At 38.3% G+C, this 23,904-nt stretch overlaps 1 protein-coding gene across 1 annotated transcript in view; it reads left to right on the top strand.

Moving 5' to 3' along the window:
- LOC120539338 (sodium/calcium exchanger 1-like) overlaps positions 1–23,561 on the top strand; it is a 595,338-nt gene extending 571,777 nt beyond the window's left edge. Inside the window, exons 7-8 of the mRNA XM_039769325.1 lie at positions 6,719–6,991; positions 21,526–23,561. Coding sequence (XP_039625259.1) covers positions 6,719–6,991; positions 21,526–21,902 — 650 coding nt within the window. The 3' untranslated portion in view covers positions 21,903–23,561. The remainder of the gene's footprint in view (positions 1–6,718; positions 6,992–21,525) is intronic.
- The last annotated feature ends 343 nt before the right edge of the window (positions 23,562–23,904 follow it).

Below are 23,904 nucleotides of genomic sequence, written 5' to 3'. Positions count from 1 at the left end.
CAAAGCCTCAGTAATAAATTACTTATATTTATCTTAAGAAACAAAAGTGTTCTTTGCAGTTTTAGCTGTGGGGGTTTCAATATATCATATCTTTAACGTACTCCTCTGTTTAAACATTAGCTGAGAGTGACGGCAGACTGCTGGGCATATTACTGATGATTATAGAATTAAGTTTTATATTAAGACAGGGACCAACATCTCATTAACTAACTTTATGCAACAAGATATATGATCCACAAAGATGTTCCAGGGATCTCAGTGGAATTCTTCCAGGCTGCATTGCTTCAGATTCTAAGTATTGCATTAATTGCATAAAACACCTAATAATGTGCTTGGGGTAACATACTATGTTAATTAATAAGATGAAAAATAATGAATGTTGTCTATAGGCATTATTTTTGTTTCCTAAATTTATACCAGTAATTGTGTATTAATGGAGGGGAAGATGTGGGTGGAAAGAATTAGACGATGCCAAATTCCTGAGCCCATTCAGTTTCATTTTGGAGTCTTTTCTTAAACTGTAACATAATGTAATTAGTTTGCTTGAAAATACTAAATGAACTCTGCTTATGTGTGTTTGCATGACACTGCTATCAAGATTCTGACAAACTTCAAAAATGTTTTGACAAAGATACTGAGTAACTGCTGAAAACTTGGAGAATTTTTTTAATCAGGCTATAATTTTTTAAAAATCTAGTTTCATGTTAATTAATTTCCATCTGCTGAAAAGATTGTCAGAGCCTGAAATCACACTTTACATGAGGAAACAGTGACAGCCAGATTTATAATAATGATAAGTATGCGTACATATGCAACAACAGATCTAGATTTCCACCCATGGTTGAAATGATAAAATTCAGAATAATAAAAAAAAACCTTGTATTTAAATGACAGGATTGATCTTCATAGAAATTAAAATGAGCACTGCTCCACATTGGCATTAAATTGTGTTGAACTGCAGATTACAGATTTGAGTGCACAACTATAAAACTGAGTTTTAACTTGGAGTTTGACTGGCCACCTCCAGATGTTTCAATTTTAGGCTCATCTTATTTGTTGCTTCTAATAAATGGAGGATTTTTTAAACAAAGTGTGGTGCTCAATACTTGAAATGTCAACACATGAACATTTTTTGAAAATATTGCCACATTAATGTTTAATGCTATCATTCCAGGAGGACACCCCTCTGATATCACACACTAGAGTAGAAGCCAGTGATGGAGCAATTGTCTGTAGTTTATGATTAATAGCTTGCCAGTATGATGGGGTGGCTGTTCATAATAGCACCCTCCCCTCCAACATTAAGCTAATGCATCGATGGCACAGGTGTCAGATGGCACAGAAACTCAGATTCTGTGATTAATCTAATAGCCATGGATGTAATAACAGCAAGCACAAACTCGGCAGGCTTTTTACTGCTTTGAGCTGGTCCAGTTCAGAATAAATGGCAGTCATTCATTTCCTGCAAGAAAGGATTTGTGTGGTCATGCTTCCGTCTTCCTTCTTCATTAACAATGATATATTTGATCTCAGTTCAGTGTTTCTACATTGCATGAAGGATGGTTTCTTCACATAATATTTTTTTTTGAGGTGTGAAATACCTGCGTGTACCTCTGTGTGGTTCCAATGCCTACTATTCAACACTAATGACATCCCAAATGCCTTAAAATCAATATTATGGCAGGTACCTGAATATAAAATTTTAAAATGATAAAATTTAAAAATAAGTTATGCTGTTAGAAATCACCACTGCTTGTTACTCGGCTTGCTAGAAAATATGATCAGATACCAATACAGAAGAAGGTCATATTTAGGGGGATTCCTTTTATTTTATCCTCCTTTACCCTTGAAGATACATAGTTCTGTGAGTTCTGCAATCTTAACTAACTAGAGATGCAGTGCTGATTGTTTCTGTGTGGCACTGTGTGAAGTTCTGTGTGGTACTGTGTGAAGTTGAATGGTCCACGGTATGCAATTAGACGTTTATAGAGTCATTACTGTCACATTACCTCAAGAAATTTACTTACTGGAGGTAGATTTACTATAGAAACAATACAAATGAGGGGGTGAACTTGGGGGGATTGTTGCAGTTGTCAGTCTCCTTGCTTGGCCCCCCTCCAATTACACCCAGATTTTACACAGCTCCTTTCATGCAGCTCCACATGCCCTCATCTTCCTTATCAACTGTCAAGTAATTAACAACAATAGCCCCAACTCTCATCTCAGCTGAGGTCAGAAAAAACACTATATGCCTCACTTTCCCTAGCATTCTCTGGTGGCCATGCACCTTTGCCAACGAGTTTTAGCAGCACTGAAACACTGCCTAAGTGTTTGTAGGTAAGAGCTGTCTATCTGCACATCTTCTTCTATTCCTTGCAGTGGTTCCTTTCAAGACCAGGTGCTAATCTCAATGATTTTACTTTGTTGCATTTATTTTCCCAGCTTCTGCCTTCTTCATACGGTGCAATTCAGTTACTAAAGATATTGGTTTACGTTTTGATGATCTTTGGGTTAAATTTTATTTGTTACTTTATAAAAATATTAATATAACTAAAGTATGTGTGAAATAACTAAGCACTCAAATACTTTGTAAATTTTTCTCCCATTCTACTGTACACACACTATTAATGATGATCTGTGCCCAAAAAACTTGGACTTGACACTGAGGGTTTTAAAAACTATCAACCTGTTTCAAATATACCCTTTCTTAGTAAACGTGGTGCTGTCACAGACCGTTTGAAAGACCATCTTGCTTCTAATAACCTGTTTGAGGAATTTCAGACTGGTTTTAGGGCCAATCACAGTACAGAGACAGCACTTGCAGCTGATTGTGGTTTTTTAGCACTAATGATCTTTTTAGATCTTACTGCTGCTTTTGATACAGTACATCATGACATTATTTTGCTTAGAATTGAGAATTAGTAAAATATTGTTGGAAGTGCTCTTGCATAATCATTCCTTATAGGCCGACAACAATTTGTTGCTGTCAGTAAGTTTAGGTCTGACCCATCTTATTTGTTTCAGGGTGTCCTTCAGGGATCAGTTCTTAGTCCTCTGCTCATTATCATTCATATGCTTCCTCTTGGTTCCATTATTAGATGGCACAATCTACAGTTTCATCGTTATGCTTATGATACACAAATATATTTACACACAGATATGCAAACATTACCTCCTCCTGCATTGAAACAATAGCAGAAGCCAACCCTGAACTGAACACCAAACTGTTGTACGGTCTTATACTAGACCAATATTGAGCTACTAATTAAGCTAAAATGCCTGTTTTGGGATATGTGTTTAAAGCAAAAGAGAACTCAGTAAACCACCATCCTGTAGACATGGGAACAATAATTCCATGAATATAGATAGTGGCCATAGCCTTAAACTCATGTCTCTGAAGCTGTGAGGCAGCAGTTCTTACCACCGTGCAACCATGAATAATTAAGGTGAATGAGTATTTAAAATATAGTATTATTACCGGTACCAAAATATGCAGAGAATTAGAAAGTCCATATTGGCATTCCCAGGCTTTATTTGTGAAGCTAGAGCTACATCTGCACTGCATGGTGGTATCAGCAAGTGAAGGCAGAGAGTTACCTAATAAGTCTCTGAATGCAAACTAATTCATTTTGTAGACCACTGAATCAGCTTATAAAATATTTTAACATTAGGTGTTTGATCTTTGTTTTGGTTGTTACTGCTAATGTTAGAAGTCATTATTTAAAACATTCAGCTTATCAATATATCTTAAAGCATTAGCCACTCATACTCTTCTGCCATTGGGGAAGTTTGCAACTTGCTATGCTTACACAATATTTTTTCCTCATTCTTTTCTTGTTTGTAAAACGATGTAACATTCTCAGGCCTGATTAATCTTATCTCAGGTTTGGAGGGGTGCTAGTCTGGAAGCATTGGGCACAAGGTTTGAGACAGCCAGTCAAAGGGTCCACTCACACACTCACTCACAATCACAGTCACAAAGGACCAGTGTGGAATCACTGGTTAACTTAAGGACAATGTCTTTGGAGATGTTGAAGGAAAACCTACACAGACACAGGGAGCATGTGCCATCTCCACACTGACAAAGACCAGGGGCCTCATGTATAAACAGTGTGTACGCACAAAAATGTTGCATAAGAATGTTTCCGTGTTCAAATTGCGATGTATAAAACTTAAACTTGGAGTAAAGACATGCACATTTCGACGGTACCTCATACCCTGGCGTACGCAAGTTCTCCACTCAGTTTTGCAGACTGGAGGCACTTAGCGTCAAAGCAGTGCTACTGTTCCTGTGTGGTTATCCTTTCTTTTTCAGATCCACATCCCTGACGCGGCTTAATAAATACACTGAAATTAACCACACATTGTTTATTAGTTTAAGGCATCTGATTGTAATTAACCAGTAACAATATAATGGTCCACGGAATGGTCAAACTATTCTAAATACAATAGCTGCTTTAACGTTGTTACTCTCACTGCACCTTCTTCTTCTTCTAGCTGCTTCTGTTAGGGAAGCGGATCATCTTTTTCCATATTACTCTCACTGCACCACTTAGAGTATTTATATTACTGGGGAATCAAAGATTTACAGAATTTGAGAAAGAGAATTATCAGTATACCGCATCAAGCACACATTGCCTCAGCCATGCTGTCTATGGAACTGCTTTCACACGGCAAACGTTTCAAAGCCTTTCCTGTACGGACCTCGTAGTTCAAAAACAGTTTCATCCCAAGAACTGTAAACACACTCAATCAAGTGTTCCTTGTAGAACTTAAGGTACTTATAAGTAGAATTACCTCAATGTAAACTTGCACTACAGTTATAATATTGCACTACCTGAGCCACTTTATAAAGCGCGTATTTACATATGATGACAATATCATTTTTAAGATGAAATGCAGCAAAATATGTTTATTATATTATACAGATAAAACTTCATTTAAATAATCTATATTGGAGCCAATCCCAGCCAACACAGGGTGCAAGGCAGGAAACAAACCCCACCGCAGTACTCTATATTGTTAATAATTAAACATGCCAGGACTTGGTGTCGCAGCGCTAGCTAGGAGCTTCCACTCCTTTCACGGATTGCTCCTGCCTCGTGCTGTATTCTTGCTTGTGCTGGCGCAACACTGGAAGGATAGATAGACAGAATAATTAAACATGTACTACGAAGATATTTCAATGTTCCTTAAATGTTTTGAAGAATCAGCGTTCTAAGCTTACAGATGGCTTAACGTCTATTACAGAGCTGATTCTGTGGCGATTGGGTATTTGAAGAAAGAAAAAGAAGGACAGGAATTGGGGTTAGTACGTTTGAAAGAGACAGTACTGCTACAATAATAATTTCATCGAAAGTCACGCACGGCACAGCAAGCATCTTGCATGAGACATGAACATTCACTGCGCCACCGTGTTCCCATCTTTAATAACATTATTTAGCTCCTATCATCGTGAAAATTATATAATGTATACATCTCAGTATTTTAATTATTCATAGAGCTGTAATATCACAAATGTAATGGATTCTGTGTCCTGTCAGAGGAAGAGAAAACCCAGAAGCACGTAGTGATTCACACACATAGATCACATAGAAGATGAAATACAAAACAAAGCATTTAACGTGCTACTTTAGTTACGATGGGATTTGAGAAACTAGTAAATGAAACGATTTTAAGATGAAGTTTATGATGTTCTACTTTAATGACAAAATAAACTATGTGATTAAAGTGGAAATTTCGAGATTAAAGTTGACATTTCGGGCTTTTATCCCACTGTGTGCCTATTTTTTTTGTCTGTAGCCTAATAAGCTTTCATATGACACTCAGACAGTGAGCTACAACTTGCCTTTTCAGAGCAACTTTGATATCTGACAACTTCTTTCTTATTTCGGGCACTATGCGACTTTGTTAACTTGAGATTTCAAGTTTCTCCAACACTGTCACTCAATCAACTTCCTTTTGTTGATTATACCACTGCTTAAACCAACAAATAGTATGTTTTTCCTTGCCTCCACATGGTATTCACTGAAGTTTTCCCCTGTTCTTTTCCCATTGTCTTTTCACAGAAGGCTGAGCTTTAGGGCTATTTATATTGATTTGCATATTCAAAGAGGTGTAATTGTGGGAGGAGTTGGGGCAGGACAGTACATGCGTTACTTTTCACGCTGATCGGAATTTATGTAGCGGAAGAACGTGGAAGTTTGAGTACACACAGATTTATGCATCTGGATTTTTCTGTGCGTATGCACAATCCCGCTTTTGTGCTTACGACTTGCTATAGTGTGAGTTCTATGCACGGCGTTATAGAATGAGGCCGCAGGTGTGGCATTTTAGCACAAGATGCTGGATCAAGCAGCAACAAGCAGCAACATAAATCACTGAGTCACAATATCACTGCTAAAAATACATACTGTAGTTAACTTCTTCTTTCAGTAAATTGTTCCCTGTCATATTTAAATCGTTTTGAGCAGTATTGGACAAGTGTTCATCTTTGATATTTATCACTTGAATAGTACCAATTCATGCCGTTTTTGTTCATCAGCCTGCAGTTACCTAAATTCAGCATGATTATACATGCTGATGTATGTCTGCTGAGTCTCCTTACCACTTGAAATAGCACACTGCAGGTTAAATGATTAGCACATCTCTGAATTAGCAAACATAATAACTAACCTTACTTCAATGGAGAGGCAGTAATTAAACATTTCTTTTTTAGGTGATGATGATGAAGAAGAGAGTGGAGAAGAAAGACTTCCGTCCTGCTTTGACTACATTATGCACTTCTTGACAGTGTTCTGGAAAGTTCTATTTGCCTTTGTGCCACCCACTGAGTACTGGAATGGTTGGGCCTGTTTCATTGTGTCCATTATCTTGATTGGCATTTTAACAGCAGTCACTGGAGACCTGGCCTCCCACTTTGGCTGCACAGTGGGTCTCAAGGACTCTGTTACTGCTGTGGTTTTTGTGGCTCTCGGCACCTCTGTCCCAGGTAAGGAGCAAGATGATGTCTTTCATTTTCATCATCATATATACAGTTTAAAAATGTAGTAGTTTCAGTATTTTTTACAAGCTTAAGAGGATTTCACTGGGGTCTTTGTATATCCAAGGTCTACCATAACAGCAGAACTTTGATGTGGTTATATTATATCATTATATTCTAAAACTGTTGACTCACACTAACTAGTCATTTAGAAATTGCATGTTTTGTATACTGATAATATCAGTAGAGTGCTCAGCAATGTTTTTACTGTAGGTTTAATTATACCTCAAAGCAGTAGCCTGCAATGACTGTTGAATACATGTACCTTTATCCTCTCATTATGGTGTGACATGAAATCTGGGTAGTATTAGAAAGGCTAGAAAAACTTGCACTTGTTGGACAATATTTAAATTAAAATATAATTACTGACATAAAATTTGTTGTACATTCAGATAACAAACTAATGTGCATTTCCAATATCGGGCTACAATATACCAATCTGTTCTACTATTCTAACATCAGACCTTCCGCTATCGCATCTGGGATAAATAGAGCCCACTGCTCTGATTAGCACTGGCCTGAAGATGATGGGCCCTTTTCCTTTTCCTCATGGTTCTTGTGAAATGCTTTCTGCCCACATAAGTGTATAGCCATGATACTATTCATTCATCCATTATCCAACCCGCTATATCCTAACTACAGGGTCACGGAGGTCCGCTGGAGCCAATCCCAACCATCACAGGGCGCAAGGCAGGAAACAAACCCCGGGAAGGGCGCCAGCCCACCGCAGGGTGATGCTAATCAACTTTCAGTATTATTTGCTGAACATTGTATGCATCATAAATGTCTGCCTCTAACGGGATTAAGGACTCAGACCTTTATGCTCATGTAGTGTATCCTCTTCTGAATGTTTCCTAAGATTTTCTTACAGCATCTGAACAGCCTACCTGAGTCACATGGAGTTTGTTGTTCTTCCCTTTTAATTCTGGAACATATTTGTTGCATTTTTGCATATGGGTTTTTTTTCCTGTGCTCCGAGTTTCAGTTTAAACTGTGATGCTTTGGGCCTGCACTTACACTTATACTATACTCCTGTTTGTTCATGGTACTGTATTTCTGAATGTCCCCACTTCACACAGTCTGAACACCAAACACCTTCTTCCTCCTCTCCTTCTTCTTCTTCTTCTTATCCTTCTCTTTCATAACCTCCCATAGGAAGGCTTATTACTACCACTTCATGTAACAAAGTGTGACAAAGACATGACAAAAATCAGATTATATTGCCCAAGATGGATTTAGAATAAGAATGTATTGAAATACATGTATTTTAAAAAGAACTGCTAATTATTAAAAATAAAATCACTTTCAATTCCTTGTAGTTATGAGTGGTTGTAGGATCCTTCGTATTTTCTTGCTGAATGACTATGTTCCACAAATTATAGAGCTTTTCTTTAATGTATATTTATAATGTCACTTTCTCACTTTATTATTTAGTGATCACTACTACTCTTATATCTGTTTCTCTATCTTAAAATAAATGGGCTATTCAGCTACTTCAGGTGTGAGACGAGCTGACTAAAGAAGTTTTAATTTGTCAAAAGCAAATATTTGAACAGATGAAGTTAATTGCAATGACACTGTGATCCTGTTTGCCGCGTATACATCTCTATTCACTTAATAAGATGATGTTATGTAAGTTTTGCACCCTTTTAACTTACAGATCTCTACTCCTACTCCATGGATCTCTTGAGCCTCAAAACTATTGGTCATGTTCAGCACTACACCTTTTCTCGTCCATATTTCTGATAGGACATATAGCTGCTGATTTAGATCCATCTATTTTAAAACCTGCTTAATCCAGTTATAAGTCTGAGGATGAAGGAGTCTATTCCATCATCCTAGGCCAAAAGGCAGGAATTACCTCTGGAGAGGGTCCCAATCACACAAATCCAAAACTGGCCCATTTAGAATCACCTAACATACGTCTTTGGTATGTCTGAGAAAAGGTGGAGTAGCTGGAGAAAATACACGCCAACAGTGTAAACTCTGAACAGTTACTGACAATGCTAGGATTGGAGCTCATTCCCTTTGGGCTCTGAGGCAGTAGTGCTAACCACATCACACAAGCTACTGTCATCACATTCACATTTAGTTAGCCATTACTCTGTAATTCTCAAAACAATCCATCTTATTAGTAAAGGAATAGGTTAGGTGATGATATCCATCCATCCATCTATTATCCAACCCGCTATATCCTAACTACAGGGGCACGGGGGTCTGCTGGAGCCAATCCCAGCAAACACAGGGCACAAGGCAGGAAACAAACCCCACGCAGGGCGCACACACACTCACACACACACACATACACACACACACTAGGGACAATTTAAAAGGTGATGATATATGCATTCAAAATATTATTAGTCACAGTTTGAACTGTGATCACACCTGGCAAGTAGCTGGACTGCCCTGTCATAAAATAACCAGCATTTCTTTTTATGGCTGCTTTTCATTTTGAGATTGATGCATTGGGCTTTTTTTAGTTTTTTTTTTTTTTTTTTTTGTCTTTACTTATTTACGAATACATAGTATGCTAAGTTTTTCCCCTATTTGTGTCCTTTGTCTAGGGCAGATACTTTAAGAATGTGTGGTTATTTTGTAGCTTGGGGACCATAGGCTTTACAGAATTTTTCAAATACATTATAATAAGTAAATACTGTAGCTTTCTCTAATAAACAATTCAGAACAGAATAAATTGTATCCACTTCATTATAGCCAAATTGAAAGTTTAAAATATTTAACATACTGGTATGCTGCAGGATGCCTGGGAAAGCTTTAATTTTGATGATTAGATTGCCAATATGGAGTATTGTCTATTTGTATTCTCCTTTTGTTTGCTTTCATGAGAAATAAGGGTTATATGAAAACTAATGAACCAAAGCAAACTTCTCATAATCAAAACTGAGCAAAGACAAGGTGAGTATGACACACTGTTATTGCTAGGCTTACTCTCTCTCAGAGGGTCTGTTTTATATTACTTTCATAAATTGTGCTACGGCATTAAAATCAAAACGAAAAATAAAAAGAATATGCTGCATTCTTTTTAAATGTGTCCTTGTTCTACTCAAGCAACTTTCATTTCACTAGCAGAAAAAATAAGCATTTTGAAGTTATTATGATGATGGCTACAATTTAATTGCCCTAATATTTTGCTAGTGCTTTATAATTGGAGCTACGTACAGCACCTATGTTAGTCTGTCACTGCTTTATAGCAAACCTAAACATGGCTGTGTTTGCTCTTAATAAAACTCATAAAGCACTGATGAATCCTAGAATCAGTTTATCTTAGGTACATCCCTTAGTTTCTACTATCTAAACAGACATTCAAAGGTCCAGTGATAGCAGTAGAGTTCAGGTCACCTACAGGGCATCTGTTAGTCACTTACTGCTGTGTAACTAGACTTTTTGACAAATTCTTTGGTTGGCCTTAATATGACTTATAAAGTGCTAAAGACCATCTACAGTATGTGTTACATATTGTGCATTTATTGGTTAGCTACTGTCATAAAGCAAGACCGAAAATGTAATTTACTGGTCTTGATAGCAAGTCACTTTTAACAATGACTTTGAATATGGGCTATCTATAGTGAAACTGTAAGTCTCTTACTTCTACAGTATGCACCAAGATCTTTATAATGGTCGTGTTTGCTCTTAATAATACCTACAAAGCACCATTGACAACAGGCTGCTTATTGGGCCTTTCTTTGTTAGTTGCTGGTATGAACAGGTACTTAAAATCACTTTGTTTGATCAGGCAAGGCACCAATGACAACACCTCAGATCAGTTACTGGCTATAGCATATCTACATTATTAGTCACTATGGACCAAGAATTTAGTAATGGCCGTGTTTGGTCTTATTGAGATTTATAAAACACCAGTGACAACTTTCAAGTTGGGGCTGCCAGGTGAGCCAGTAGGAGTCTCTAGCTATTGTGGAAAGCCAGCCCCTGGACACAGACTGACAGACACCAGAATGTCCTAAACACACACTTATATTTTCTTCACAGCACCACAATGCCTTGTCACCAACAACTGTCTCTCTTTCTTTCTTTTTCTTTCTCTCTTCCTCTGACCTCCGCTCCCCTCCTCACAAACTCCATCTCCTTCCTCCCAACTCCGGCTCGTTTACTTGAGGGAGGTGGCCCCTTTTATAATGACCTGGATGGGCTCCAGGTGCTCTGTCTGACGACACTTCCTAGTGTGATGGAAGCATCAGGAGAGCACCCGGAAGCACTCCAGGTGGTCCTGAGATTTCTTCCGGCAGCACCTCCTGGTATGGCAGAAGTGCTGCAATCCAGGGTTCCATAACCGTCCGGGTGCCCCCTGGCAGTGGCCATATCCTCCCATAGGGATGAGCTTCCCAGCTCCATTCCAGTGGCCCCCAAGCAGACCCGGGCGGCTGCCCTCTCGTGGCCCAAGGGAGGTATCATCCCTCTCATGGACCGCCCAGGCGTCCCGGCAGGGAAGGGTCCCCAGCCGTCTGGCACACTATATAATAAGAGCTTAACAAAGGCTTTTTTGTGTTACATAGCAATACATATTCTAAAAGGCTGTCTCTTTTGATCATTCTATATTTTTTTCGTATTTTGTATTTTGAAATTTATTACATTGTATTAATCCCTGAGGGGAAATTGTCTTTTTGCATGACCTTTGGAGGTCAACGTTTTTTGAGTGCAGCTGTTCTATTCTATCCATACAACAACAGTATGTGTTGTCCAACAAATCATAGGTCAGGAGTCAGTGTCATTTTCCAATAGCCCAGAACAGGCCTACTGTATAAAATGTTTGGCTTGAAAGTGGGGTGAGCAAACCTAAAACATTTCTTCTTTCATGGAGTATGCATTCAGTAGTGATAGTACAGGTTACAATGCAGAAAACACATTGTGCCATCACTGACCTTTTGATTCATACTCCATTGACATCATTACTATATTTGCCTCCTTTTTGGATGTCATAGCCTACAGGCTTTCACAGCAGCGGACTGTTTTTTTTTTTTCTGAAATCCACCCACATTGTCACAAATACATGTTGTAATTATTCCTGACATAACCATTTATAGGAGATGTCCTTAGAAAGCAGAGCAGATTTATGACTTTACATTGCGTCATTGTCATTAGGCACTTATGTGAAAAGTAATTTCAAGCTTAGATTCTTCCCATATGAAAAATAAATTCTAAAAGTAGGCATAAACACCAGAGAATTAATCATTCTTAGTAAAAGGATTTTATTTTTTATAGATAAACAGAGATAATGAGAAGAAACAATGTCAAAACTATCCGCTGTCAGTCTTACTACAGCATTGTTTCCTTTACTGTAGGTTGTTCATCCGTGGGTCAGTAGCTTACTGAAAAGCTGTTAGTGTCCCAGGGGGAAAGGCTTATTAACACTAGAATTGCCAAAGCCTACGAAAAAACTTGTAAACTCGGCCCACCTTAAATCCGTTCACACGTCTCCATTAACGTCTTTTGTTTTGTAAATGTGTCGATAAGCTCAAGCAGCCTACTATCCAATCCTCCCACCACTGCAAAAATTGTTCTCCCAGCTCAAGCCTTTTTTATCTGATAGTGCGGTACCAGGAGTTGTACAGTGTAAATAATATATTGTTATTTGGAACACATGCATTTCATGTGTGTTCTGTGTCTACAAAGATCTATGTAAGTGTAGCATGACAGAAATGTTGAACACATACCTAAAAGACAAACTTTTTTCATTTTTTAGTACTAACAACAATAAAATGAATAAAAGCGCACTTGTTTTGTTATACTTGTACCTTTTGTGAAAGTGCTTATTTGATATTTGGACTTCAGTCTTCACACATTATACAGTTTATGTCAAAATGTTGTTGTTAGTACTAAAATATGAAAAAGTTTGTCTTTTAGGTATGTGTTCAACATTTCTGTCATGCTACACTTACATAGATCTTTGTAGACATGGAACACACATGAAATGCATGTGTTCCAAATAACGATATATTATTTACACTATGGTACCTCACTCCCAGATAAACAAGGCTTGAGCTGGGAAAGCAATTTTTGCTGTTTCTGCTGTAGGGGGAGGATGGAATAGTAGGCTACTTGCTGCTTGTGCTTATTGACACATTTACAAGACAAAAGACGCTGACGCAGAGGTGCGAGCGGATTCAAGGTGGGCCGGGTTTACGAGTTTTTCATAGGATTTGGTAATTCTAGTGTTAAAAACCAGCTTTCTTGAATTTGTGGACTTTTTACAGAGAAGCACCAATCAGATGTGATGTCAGAATAGCATATAAAATGGCAAGTGAAGCCCCTTATAATCTTTAGTTCATAAAACATTACTGAGATTAATGGTCCTGTTGGGTTATTTAACTGTGAAATAATAGGTAACATGATCAACCCACCTTCTACCCTCTGTGACAGGGAAACATGTGGCAAGAGCAGACATAAAGTGGATAAATTCCAGCTTTTATTCTAAAGCTTTGGGCTAGTTTCCCAAACGTAATGCCTGCCTCTAAATGACCTGCTTATCTACCATTTTGAAACAGAAGGCTTGCAATACATTGGCTAGAAGACCCCCTATGTAAACATGCCTTCCCAAATGTCACTTCCAGACTACCTTTTAATCTTTTTTCTTTTTCAGCCCCACCTGCTTCTGCTACTTGTCTTATCCTTCCTGATCTTTCCTCTTATAGTACAGTAGTTCATTCACTTGAATGCACTTTAATGATAAATAGCCTTGATGACCAGTATGTTTTTTCTGCATGTGGCAATTAGCAGCCTAATTAGGGTCATTTTAAACACTGTTAGCTGTCAAGCTGCACCCCAATAGTGTCTTATATGAGGACGTGGCCAGCATTCATAAGTGGATTCCATTAGGCTAGCTCATTAGCCTTACAGTTCCCAAAGGGGAGCGATGTTTTTTATCTGATCTTAGGCACTCTTAAGATAAAAGGCTCAGACGGGAGGCAGTAAGGTGGCAGAATAGGTATTGATGCTGCCTCACAGCCGCAGTGACCAAAGTTCAGATATCTGTGTGATGTTTAGATTTTCTTTTCATGTCAGCATATGCACTGGAATTGTTTTTTATGTTTCCTTTGCAAGTAACGCTAATTTAGGAAATGAAATATACAAAGAGAATGAACACAGACACTCTGACTTTGTATCAAGGATGGCAGTCATACGATCAAGTTGACTGTTATTCACAATACCTAATGCTTGGAGTTTAGTTTTTTTTCTGAACTTGGTAGTTTCAGCTTTGATTTTTTTGGTGTGTTCTGCTAGACTATAATGAAGAGAAATCTTTGTCCCCTGGGTTTTTGGAGACTGTTAGTGGCACAGAGCTGATTTATACAGCTTTTGAAATAGAGCTCTTCAGTTGATGGCGAGTCAGGTCCAAGTATCTAATGAATTGCTCATAATAAAAACTAGAAGTTTCCTGCCAAATTTGAACGGGCCATACAGTTAAGAATGAGTCAGTATTTTATTAAAAATGCAGTACAACTTACAAAATTGCAGAGTGCAGGATATTCTATATCAAATACGCTGATTTGTGTTTTCTATTAAGCAAAAAGGAGTTATATAAAGTACCTTCAGAGAGTATACAGACCCCTTTGCTTTTTTCACATTTTGTCATGTTACAGCCTTATGCTAAAATCATCCCTAATGAAAATAACATTCAATACTCCAGAGTGCCAAAGCAAAGACAGGATTTTTAGGATTTTTTTTGCAAAATTATTACCAGTTGAAAACTAAAATATCACATTGACATATGTATTCAGACCCTTTACTACAACCTTTGAAATCTGACTCAGGTGCTTCCCATTCTATTGACCACCACTGAGATGTTTCTATGCCTTTTTGGAGTCCACCTGTGGTCCATTCAGTTGATTGCAAATGATTAGTAAAGGCACACATTTGTCTATAGAAGGTCCCCCAGGTGACAATATGAATCACAGCAAAAACAAAGCAATGAGGTCGAAGAGTTTAGAGGGAGGATTGTGACAAGGCACAGAAGGTTCCCAAGAGCACAATGGCCTTCATAATCCTTAAACAAAATAAGTTTGGAACAACTAACACTCTTTTTAGGTAATGGCTGCCTGGCCAAACTGAGCAGTCATCTGCAAAGGACTGCAGTAAGAAAGGTAACCAAGAACCCAATGGTCACTCTGGCTGAGCTCCAGAGAAACTTTGTGGCAATGGGAGAAATGTCCAGAAGGACAACCACCATTGCAGTTGGCAGAGTGGCCTGATGACATATAAAAGCCCTCTAATTAAAAAAAACTCATTACCCATGATTTTTCAAAAAGGCAACTAAAGGATTCCCAGACTATGAGAAATAAGACACATTAGTTTGACGAAACCAAGATTGAACTGTGTAACATCAATTCTAACTGTCAAGTCTGGAGGAAACCAAGGGGTTGTTTTTCAGTGGCAGTGACTGGAAGATTAGTCAGGCTTGAGGGAAAGTTAAACGGAGCCAAGTACAGTGATATCCTTAATGAAAACCTGCTCGAGAATGCTCTGAGCCTCAGACTGGACCAAAGGTTCACATTCCAACAGGATAATGACCCTAAGCACAAAGCAAAAACAACACAGGAGGGAGTGACAGGCTCAACTCTGTGAATGTTCTTAAATAGGCCATCCAGATCCCAGAACTGAACCCAATCAAACAACTCTGGATATACCAGGTCTCCATCCAACCTGAGAGAGCTTGAGAGGAAATGCAAAGAAGAATGTCAGAAAATCTCTACAAATTTAATTCTATAATGCTTGTTCTATCTTATTCGAGAAGACTCTGTACTGTAATAGATGCCAAAGTTGCTTCATCGTAGTGCTGAGTAAAGGGTCTGAATACTTGTGTCAATGTGATATTTCAGTTTTTTATTTTTAATAAATTTTGAAAATATTCTAAAATCTTGTCTTTGCTTTGTCACACTGTGGTAGGGAGTGTTTTACGTTATGAGGGAAAAATTTATTTAAATAATTTCAGGATAATGCTGCAACATAAAAAAACTGAGTAAAATGTAAAGGGGTATAAATGCTTTCTGAAAGCACAATATTTATGTACATTCTTGTTTATCATGCACTGGAGAGTACTGATATATTGTGTGTTGGTTGAACATGCAAGTTAAAAATTTCATTGTACTCCTACATATATGACAATGCTACAGTATTACTACTTCTACTACCACTACTTCTTTTGCTTCCCTACAGGTTAGGTTAGGTTTAATGATAATTTGTAAATTAGCCCAATATGTTTGCGAAAGGAGTGAGTGAAACCTGTAATGGAATGGCATTGACTGCATTTGTTTCTTCCTTGGTAGAAAGAGAGTTTTCAAATGAAAAAAATGAATGGGTACTGAGGATTCATGAAAGCAGAGAAGTTGAATTCTGCTGTAAATGCCATTATATCTCTCTATTATATTAAAAACGTTTTCTGTTCTGTCTTTGTTATTCAGCCTTGACCACTCCCCTCTACACTACTCGCTCAATCGTTAATCCTGCTGCTCACATCATTTCTCCATATCACCCCGTGACACTCTCACTCTCCTTCAATGCTGTCGGTTATAATGGCAAAGCAGATCACAAATTTTAGATCGCAATAGCAAAAGCGAGACAAGAGCAGATAATGAATGTAGAAAAAAGAAAATGAACAAAAACAGCTGTATAGAAAAAAATCGAGAACAAAGAGAATTGTCCAATAAACGAAAGAGAAAAATATTCCAAAAAATTTGCAAACAGAAATCAAAAAAGCAATATTTATAGAATGTAAGTTATAGGATTAAGTAATTCATAATATATTTTTTGACTAGGTGTTAAAGTAATATCATTCTTTATTTACTTTTTATTATGTTTAATTTTTTACGTTTACTTTCTACTACAGTACATTTTATTATTCATGAGTAACAGCAGTGAATACACTTGATTTATAGTTTTTCATCCTCTTTCTCTGTACGTTTAGCATTCGTTTGCTCAGAAGCTGATGCGCTTGATGCTTCATGAGCAGCTTGTATTCTCCATTCTAGCGGTCCCACCTCTTCTCTTCTTCCGTCTGCATCTTTTTGCGTTAAAACTGATTAAGTCAGTTGTTGTGTTGCAATTACTTAGTATGTTTTTCTTAATTTTTCACTTAAGCTGGCACTTTAGTGTTCAATCTGCCTCAAGAATGATTTAGATATGAAGAGGCAGAGGAAGTGATGAGAACGGCAGCACTGCTGCCCACTGCCGAGAGTTGATTCTACAATAAAATAAAATAAAAATAAAAAGAATAATACAAATCATCACCCCGTAATCAGACAATAGAGGCCATGTAGTATATGTGTACCAAATTTCAGGCCAATAGTTCAAACGGTTTGCAAGCTACAGGTGATTTAAAATCATGGACAGACAAACGAACAGCTATGGTAGCTTAATATATAAGAAGATTGGTAATTAAAATAGACAGTTATAGTGAAATACTCAAATAAATGATTTTGTATCTATAACAACTAAAGACCAAACCATCTTCCTCCCTTGCCCCGCATAATCTTCTGTATACAATCTCTTTAAATATAATCGCATTCTATAACGGAGGAGCTTCTTGACATCCTTCAGGTGACTCAGCTGTGAAATGCCCATGAGGGCTGGTGAGCAAAGCAAGCAGTACAATTATTTGTTTATTTGTTGAATAATTAAAGTCATCTTGACTTTATTTTAGATGAATTAATGTGTAAATATGATGTCATTGTTATGTTTTTACACAGGCAGATGAAATGACTTACTTGGGGGAGGGTCACGTAATGATCCATTTAGTTTTGGGGATTGGGCTGACGACCCTACAGTTTATAGACCAACATTTTACACTTGAATCAATTTATAAAGAATCATACTTCTCTAATGCTTTTAAAAACTGCTTTTGCTTTTACTCAGTGACATTTAACATTGAACTTCCACACCTTTGACGGGCCATCCCACTCTTTGTTTACTCCACTGCCTACAACTCCTTATAATTGCACCTGTTTTGAAAAGGCTTGTTATCAAGCTGAGATTGGAGCCAAGCGCTATCCTCTACTGCCTCTACCCCTCCACCATTATCTTTTCCAAATGAATGATATGTGTTGTAAGTATAAAGGCTAGCCCTGACACAGACAGACGCAGGACACAGGTTCAAAGCACACAGGCTTTTATTTCCTTTTTTCTACCCTCGTGGAGAATGTCTTCCCTGTTCCCACAAGTACACAATACAGTCCCACAAGCACAGTACCACACAATTCTTCTTCTCTTTACTTTTCTCCACCACTCCTCTCCGGCAAGCTTCATCTCCTTCCTCCCCACTCTGGCTTTCAGAGTGGTGGCTGCTGGCTCCTTTTATAATGCACCCAGAACTGCTCCAGGTGCTTGGAGACCTAATTCCAGCAGCACTTCCAGGTGTGGCGGAAGAGCTGCTCTGTAGGGCTCAGCAGCAGCTACGGCACCCCCTGACGGCAGCCAACAGGGCTGCACCAAAGTCCAACTCCCATGAAGCCCTGTGGGAGTCCTAGGCACTGCTGCAACCCAGGTAGGCTGCCATCTAGCGTTCAGGGGGAGGTACTGTCCTGGCCAGGCTTCCTTAACCGGTTCATACAGTGAAGAGGCGTCCTGGTCAGACAAGGACCCCGGCCATCTGTGACAAAGGTAACTGGCAGTTTCCCACAAGGTATAAGTCTACCCTTTCAGCCCTGGGCTCTTGACTGAAGCCAAGATGCCAGCCCATCACAAGACACATTTCTTTACATGCATTCTCTCAATCGCACAGAGCCAGCATACTGGCAGTTAAAGTTTTAAAAATTAAAGAAAAAAGTGAAAGAGAGTAACTGGACCAGGAACAGAACCCTGAGCTGTGAGACAGTGTGGATAGGACCCATACCATTTATTCAATTATTACATTTTTTAAAATTCAATGCATCAGGGAGGTGGACCTTGACATATTGGTAAGATTTCTGAAGGTGAAAGGCTTGTCGTCTTGGGTGGAACATAGTGACACAAGTTACCACTATTAGTTAGGCAATCAACAAATTAAGTAGAAAGTTGGGCTATAAGATTTTTTTCTTTTTGGACTTTTTTGGAAGAAGTTAGTTGCATACTTATCACAGGAAAAACAAATTAAGATTCATATAGATTTCTTTAGAAGAGGAAACCAGTTGCTGGTCTGAATGCATTGATATTTGAATTACTCTGCTTTAATGAGAATGTTACACCTAAAGCATTTCTTGTTTCGACAGCTAATAGCTTATTGATTTGATTATCAAGCTGTTGCTTGAAAAACATCAGGGCATCTGCTTCAACAGCATGACTTTGCAATTTGATCCTAGCTGTCATTATACTCTGTGTAAAAAGGTTTGTGTCTCAGATGTGCATTTCTTTAAATGCCGCAATTGTTTGCACCTAAAAATGTGATGAGCAACCACTGAAACTGTGCATTCTGCTTTATATTGTGATGGGTACCACAGGGAAATGGTAAATAATAGAGACAGGTGAGAGCACTGTGTCTGTTTCTCTGACTGTATGGAACTGTAAAATGACATTGAACTGCCCTGAGGGCTTTAAATAACATTGAGAACCTGCTTAATCCAAAACAGGGTCATGAAAGTTGGAACCTTTCCCAATGTTGTAATATGTAAAGCAGGCAGAAAATCTGGAGAGGATGCTAATTCTTCTAGGGCCCACTGATACATTCATTTATCCTGTCACACACTCTGTCCAGTTTATAACTACCAGTTAACCTAAGGCGCATATATTTTAGAAGTGCCAGAAAAACCCATGGAGACACATGAAAATACATTTATGTTAGAGTTACAGTAGTGGCCCTGCTTTTGTTTTTCTTTATATTTTTTGGGTTTGTCATTCTTACCTGGTCCACAACCTAAAATTGTTTCTGCAGGGATAGGGCATTTTACTGAAATTAGGACTTTCCAGTGCTGCAGCCACCTGAGAGGACTATTTAAGACCTCTATTGCCACAGTGACAGTAGTTTAGTTTGTTTGCGCGTACTCTTCCACCTCTTTTGTACTTGTACTATTGTGCCTGTCTCTTCAATGTATTTGCAGTTGTTTTGTAAATCTTGAGCTTTCTCTCTGGTAATTATTTTGTCTGGAAGATTCTTTGGCTTTTGACTCTTTGGTTGTACTTATTACTTAATTTTAGGTTTTTGCTTTGGCCTTCAATAACTAAAGAGTTTTCTGTGTTCATTATTGTTTCAGTTGGTCCTTAGTTCCTTAATTTTGTTTTTGTTAGTTCTTCATTTTATTTCATTTTCTACTCTATTTTTCCTTGTTTGGTCTTTTGTTTCATTCTGCTTCCTGTCTGTGATTCTGGCCTTCACATCAGGAGAGTAGTAACAACATGGAACTTTACGTTATATTAAAGTACAATTACTAAGGCTGCAACAACTGACCTGATTAGTTCAGCTGGTATAAACTCAATATTGTATCTAATTATAAATTAGTATCATCACAACTAATAATTTCTTTTTCTTTACTTATTTAAGTTATTGATAAACCATAGACCATGAAACATCCAAAGTGAGTTAGTGTGACACTAGTAAATGTGTGTATTGTCATGTGCTCATTTGCACATAATACTGTAGATGGAATGATACTTTGTAACTCACAGCTAATATACTGTATCTGTTCTAAGATGTACTTTATATAGATTGTTTTGATATCTTTTGATGTTGTATTGAGTTTGACTTGCACTGGTGATGTCAAACATATTCTGGTAAAACTTTCAAGGTATGAAAGATAGACATTGTCAAAGGGGCTATATAGAGGCCCGACCCGACCCAGACTGACAACAGAGGCACAGGTAAAAATAAAACAAAAAAGATTTATTTTCTTCTCCTCGGGGGTCACGTCTACCCCGTGTCCCTCAACTATAGCACAGTCCCACAAAGCATCACACAAAACAAATCAAAAATATTCTTCATCCTCCACTCCTCCCAGGCAGCTTCGTCCTCTTCCTCCTCTCGACTCTGGCGCCTAGAGTAGTGGCTACAGGCTACTCTTATAGCACCGCCAGATGTGCTCCAGGTGCTCGTTGACCTACTTTAGGGTGAACTTCCAGGTGTGGCTGCATCACAGCCCACACAGGTTAAGGAAGCAGTGCAGCTCCCCCTGGTGATGGCCACGGAGCCCAACAGGACTAAGCTCCGGTGTTCCAGGATTGTGACCCCAATGCAACCCAGGGGGGATGCCACCAAGTGTTCCAGGTGATGTAGTGTGCAGCCCATGGCTGTTCCCCCGGATTCAGTGTTAAAGGGGCGTCCTGACCAGGCGTGGATCCCAGCCGTCCGTCACAACATTTTGAGGCTGTTATGCTCTCCAATCATGTTGATTGGCACATGCAAGTTAGAATTTTACTGTACTTTTTACTTATAAAACTAACGACCATATAAACTTATTAGATATTTAGTTTAGTTAGAAGAAATATATGGCACAATGTTAATGTTGTACTTACTCATTTTTGCACTCTTTTTCTTTTTGTTCTCATAGATACGTTCGCCAGCAAAGTCGCTGCTATCCAAGACCAGTATGCAGATGCTTCTATTGGAAATGTAACAGGTAGCAATGCTGTCAATGTTTTCCTGGGGATTGGAGTAGCCTGGACAATAGCAGCAGTATATTGGAAAAGCAAAGGTGTTGTTTTCAAGGTTAACCCTGGAAACCTGGCATTCTCTGTCACTCTGTTTACCATCTTCGCCTTTATTAATGTAGCTGTTCTCATCTACCGACGAAGGCCATCCATTGGGGGGGAGTTAGGGGGACCTCGGACTGCAAAAATCCTCACCACTCTACTTTTCATCTTTCTCTGGCTTATGTACATCCTTCTGGCTTCCCTTGAGGCATATTGCCACGTACAAGGATTCTGATTGCCTCTTCCTCTTTCCCTCAATCTCCCTAATGTGTGTCTGAACATTAATTAGCCATTTACACATGAGTAGGTCATGGACAAAGTCCACAGCCACCACTGGACTGTTCTTCACCTTGCTAACCCTATGTTGGCTAAGGACTGTCCATGGACAGTCACACACTCTCATTCTAATGGTGGTTAATTTCTGAACTGTTCCAAGAATCTCCAGCAAATTACTGTTTTGATGTAAATGTGATTATGTCATTACGTCAACTCAGCAGTGAATCCTGTGGTGGACTAATTATGATGGCATGGATCAAGGACTTAAGCAGAGGAAGATGCTGACGGAGTTATTCTGTTCGTCTGTGCAAATCGTGGATAATAACAATAGTTTTCTCCCATTTTCCTACAGACATGTATCAAATTTAATTCTATAAATATACAGTATATGTTTCTTTTTAATATTACATTTTCTTTCCTCATCTTGGAGAAAAAAGAAAAAGAAACATGGGTTTCAGTGTTCAACTGTACGGCGAAGATCTGCAGACAGAAGCTGTGTCCATATTTGATTTACTCTTCTCCAGTTGGTTCAGCTGAAAAAGTCAGAAGGTCTGCTGCATTCATTTACCTACAATAAAGTCTGTCATTCCAGTCCCAAGGTAGTTTCCAGCACATTTGTAACTTCCGTCAGCATAGATTTCCTTGTTCTCCACATGTTATTTATTTATCTTTTTTTTTTGTTTTTGTAAATTTGGTAGTAAGATAGTTGCTGCATTGACCCTTTTCAGTACTAAATGTATGCCAGCATATAGTCAAAAATACAAGTATTTAAACTGCTAGCATTTATTACCTTTCTTCCATGTATTATATTTCTATCTGTTTTCAAAGTTTCTAAATATGGCTCACAGACCTCTGGAGTACTGAAGAGGGTTTACACCAGCAGGATTCAGACATTAGAGTATTTTTTTTTTTTACTTATAAGCCAGCTGTGAAAATCTAACAGATTAGGTCCAAGTGTTTCATGGCTTGCTCTTAAGGGTTAGATTAAGCCTTTTCATGCTTCCATATACTTACCAGGAAATCATATCTGAAAACTGGGGCATGATGCCTGGAACAAATGCGATAATTTTCGCACATTTCATTTAAAGCTCTTCATCTGGAACTCAAATACTGAAAGTGTAGTTACAGATATTAAATGTCCCTCTTCTATGCATATCTGAAATACTTTTGAAACTGAAGATATGTGGACCACAGTGTACAACTGCAAATCTGTGCACTGCACAACTTGACAAGACTGACCTGGACTTGTATATTATGACCGCAAAGTAGCCTAAGAAGGCCTGTATTGTAAAGATGTGCATGCTTGTATATTGAAAAAGGCACAATGCTTTGTTTCTGTGAATGAATGTTAATGATTAGTGCATGACACAGTAAAAGGTGTGGTCTGACTATGGAGAGACCCATTATTCCACCAAAAAGGGAGTGTTCATCATCAGGAGTTCCTGTAATGCAGCTTTTCCACTGAAAAGAAGAAATCAGATTGAACCAGACTTTATGTCCACTAATGTTTAGAAAGGTATAAAAGAATCCGCAAAATCTTGTGACTTGTTTGGTTCCTTTTCTGTGCATGGAAATCTGCATTGATGGTAATCGTTTTATTAAAGCCATGGTAACGTTGTGGTTACTATTTAGTTTCAGCCCATGTGTTTGGGCTGTATTCAAAGTATTGTTACTCTGGACTTTCTTTAAAAACTTGGAAACTTTGATCCATCGTAAGAAGGTATTCCAGCAAATGACAAAAAAGCAGGAGTAGAAATGGGCTTGATGTGCAGTGTAAAGAAGTATTGAGTAAATAGCTAAACAAGAAAGCAGCAAAAAAAAGAGTTACCACAGGAGTAAGCACTCCCATGTCTGCAGATGCCCTGTGTTTAAGCCTGATGTGCAAGTAATGCCTTCTTTATTGGGTTTGCTTAGATTGGGGAAACACATTGAGCCAGGATATCATTCTGGTTCATGTTTAT

The sequence above is a fragment of the Polypterus senegalus genome, chromosome 11, assembly GCF_016835505.1.
Source record: "Polypterus senegalus isolate Bchr_013 chromosome 11, ASM1683550v1, whole genome shotgun sequence".
NCBI classification, from domain to species: domain Eukaryota; kingdom Metazoa; phylum Chordata; class Cladistia; order Polypteriformes; family Polypteridae; genus Polypterus; species Polypterus senegalus.
The sequence above is the reverse complement of the archived record's forward strand: the minus strand, read 5'-3'. Positions and strand labels throughout refer to the sequence as shown.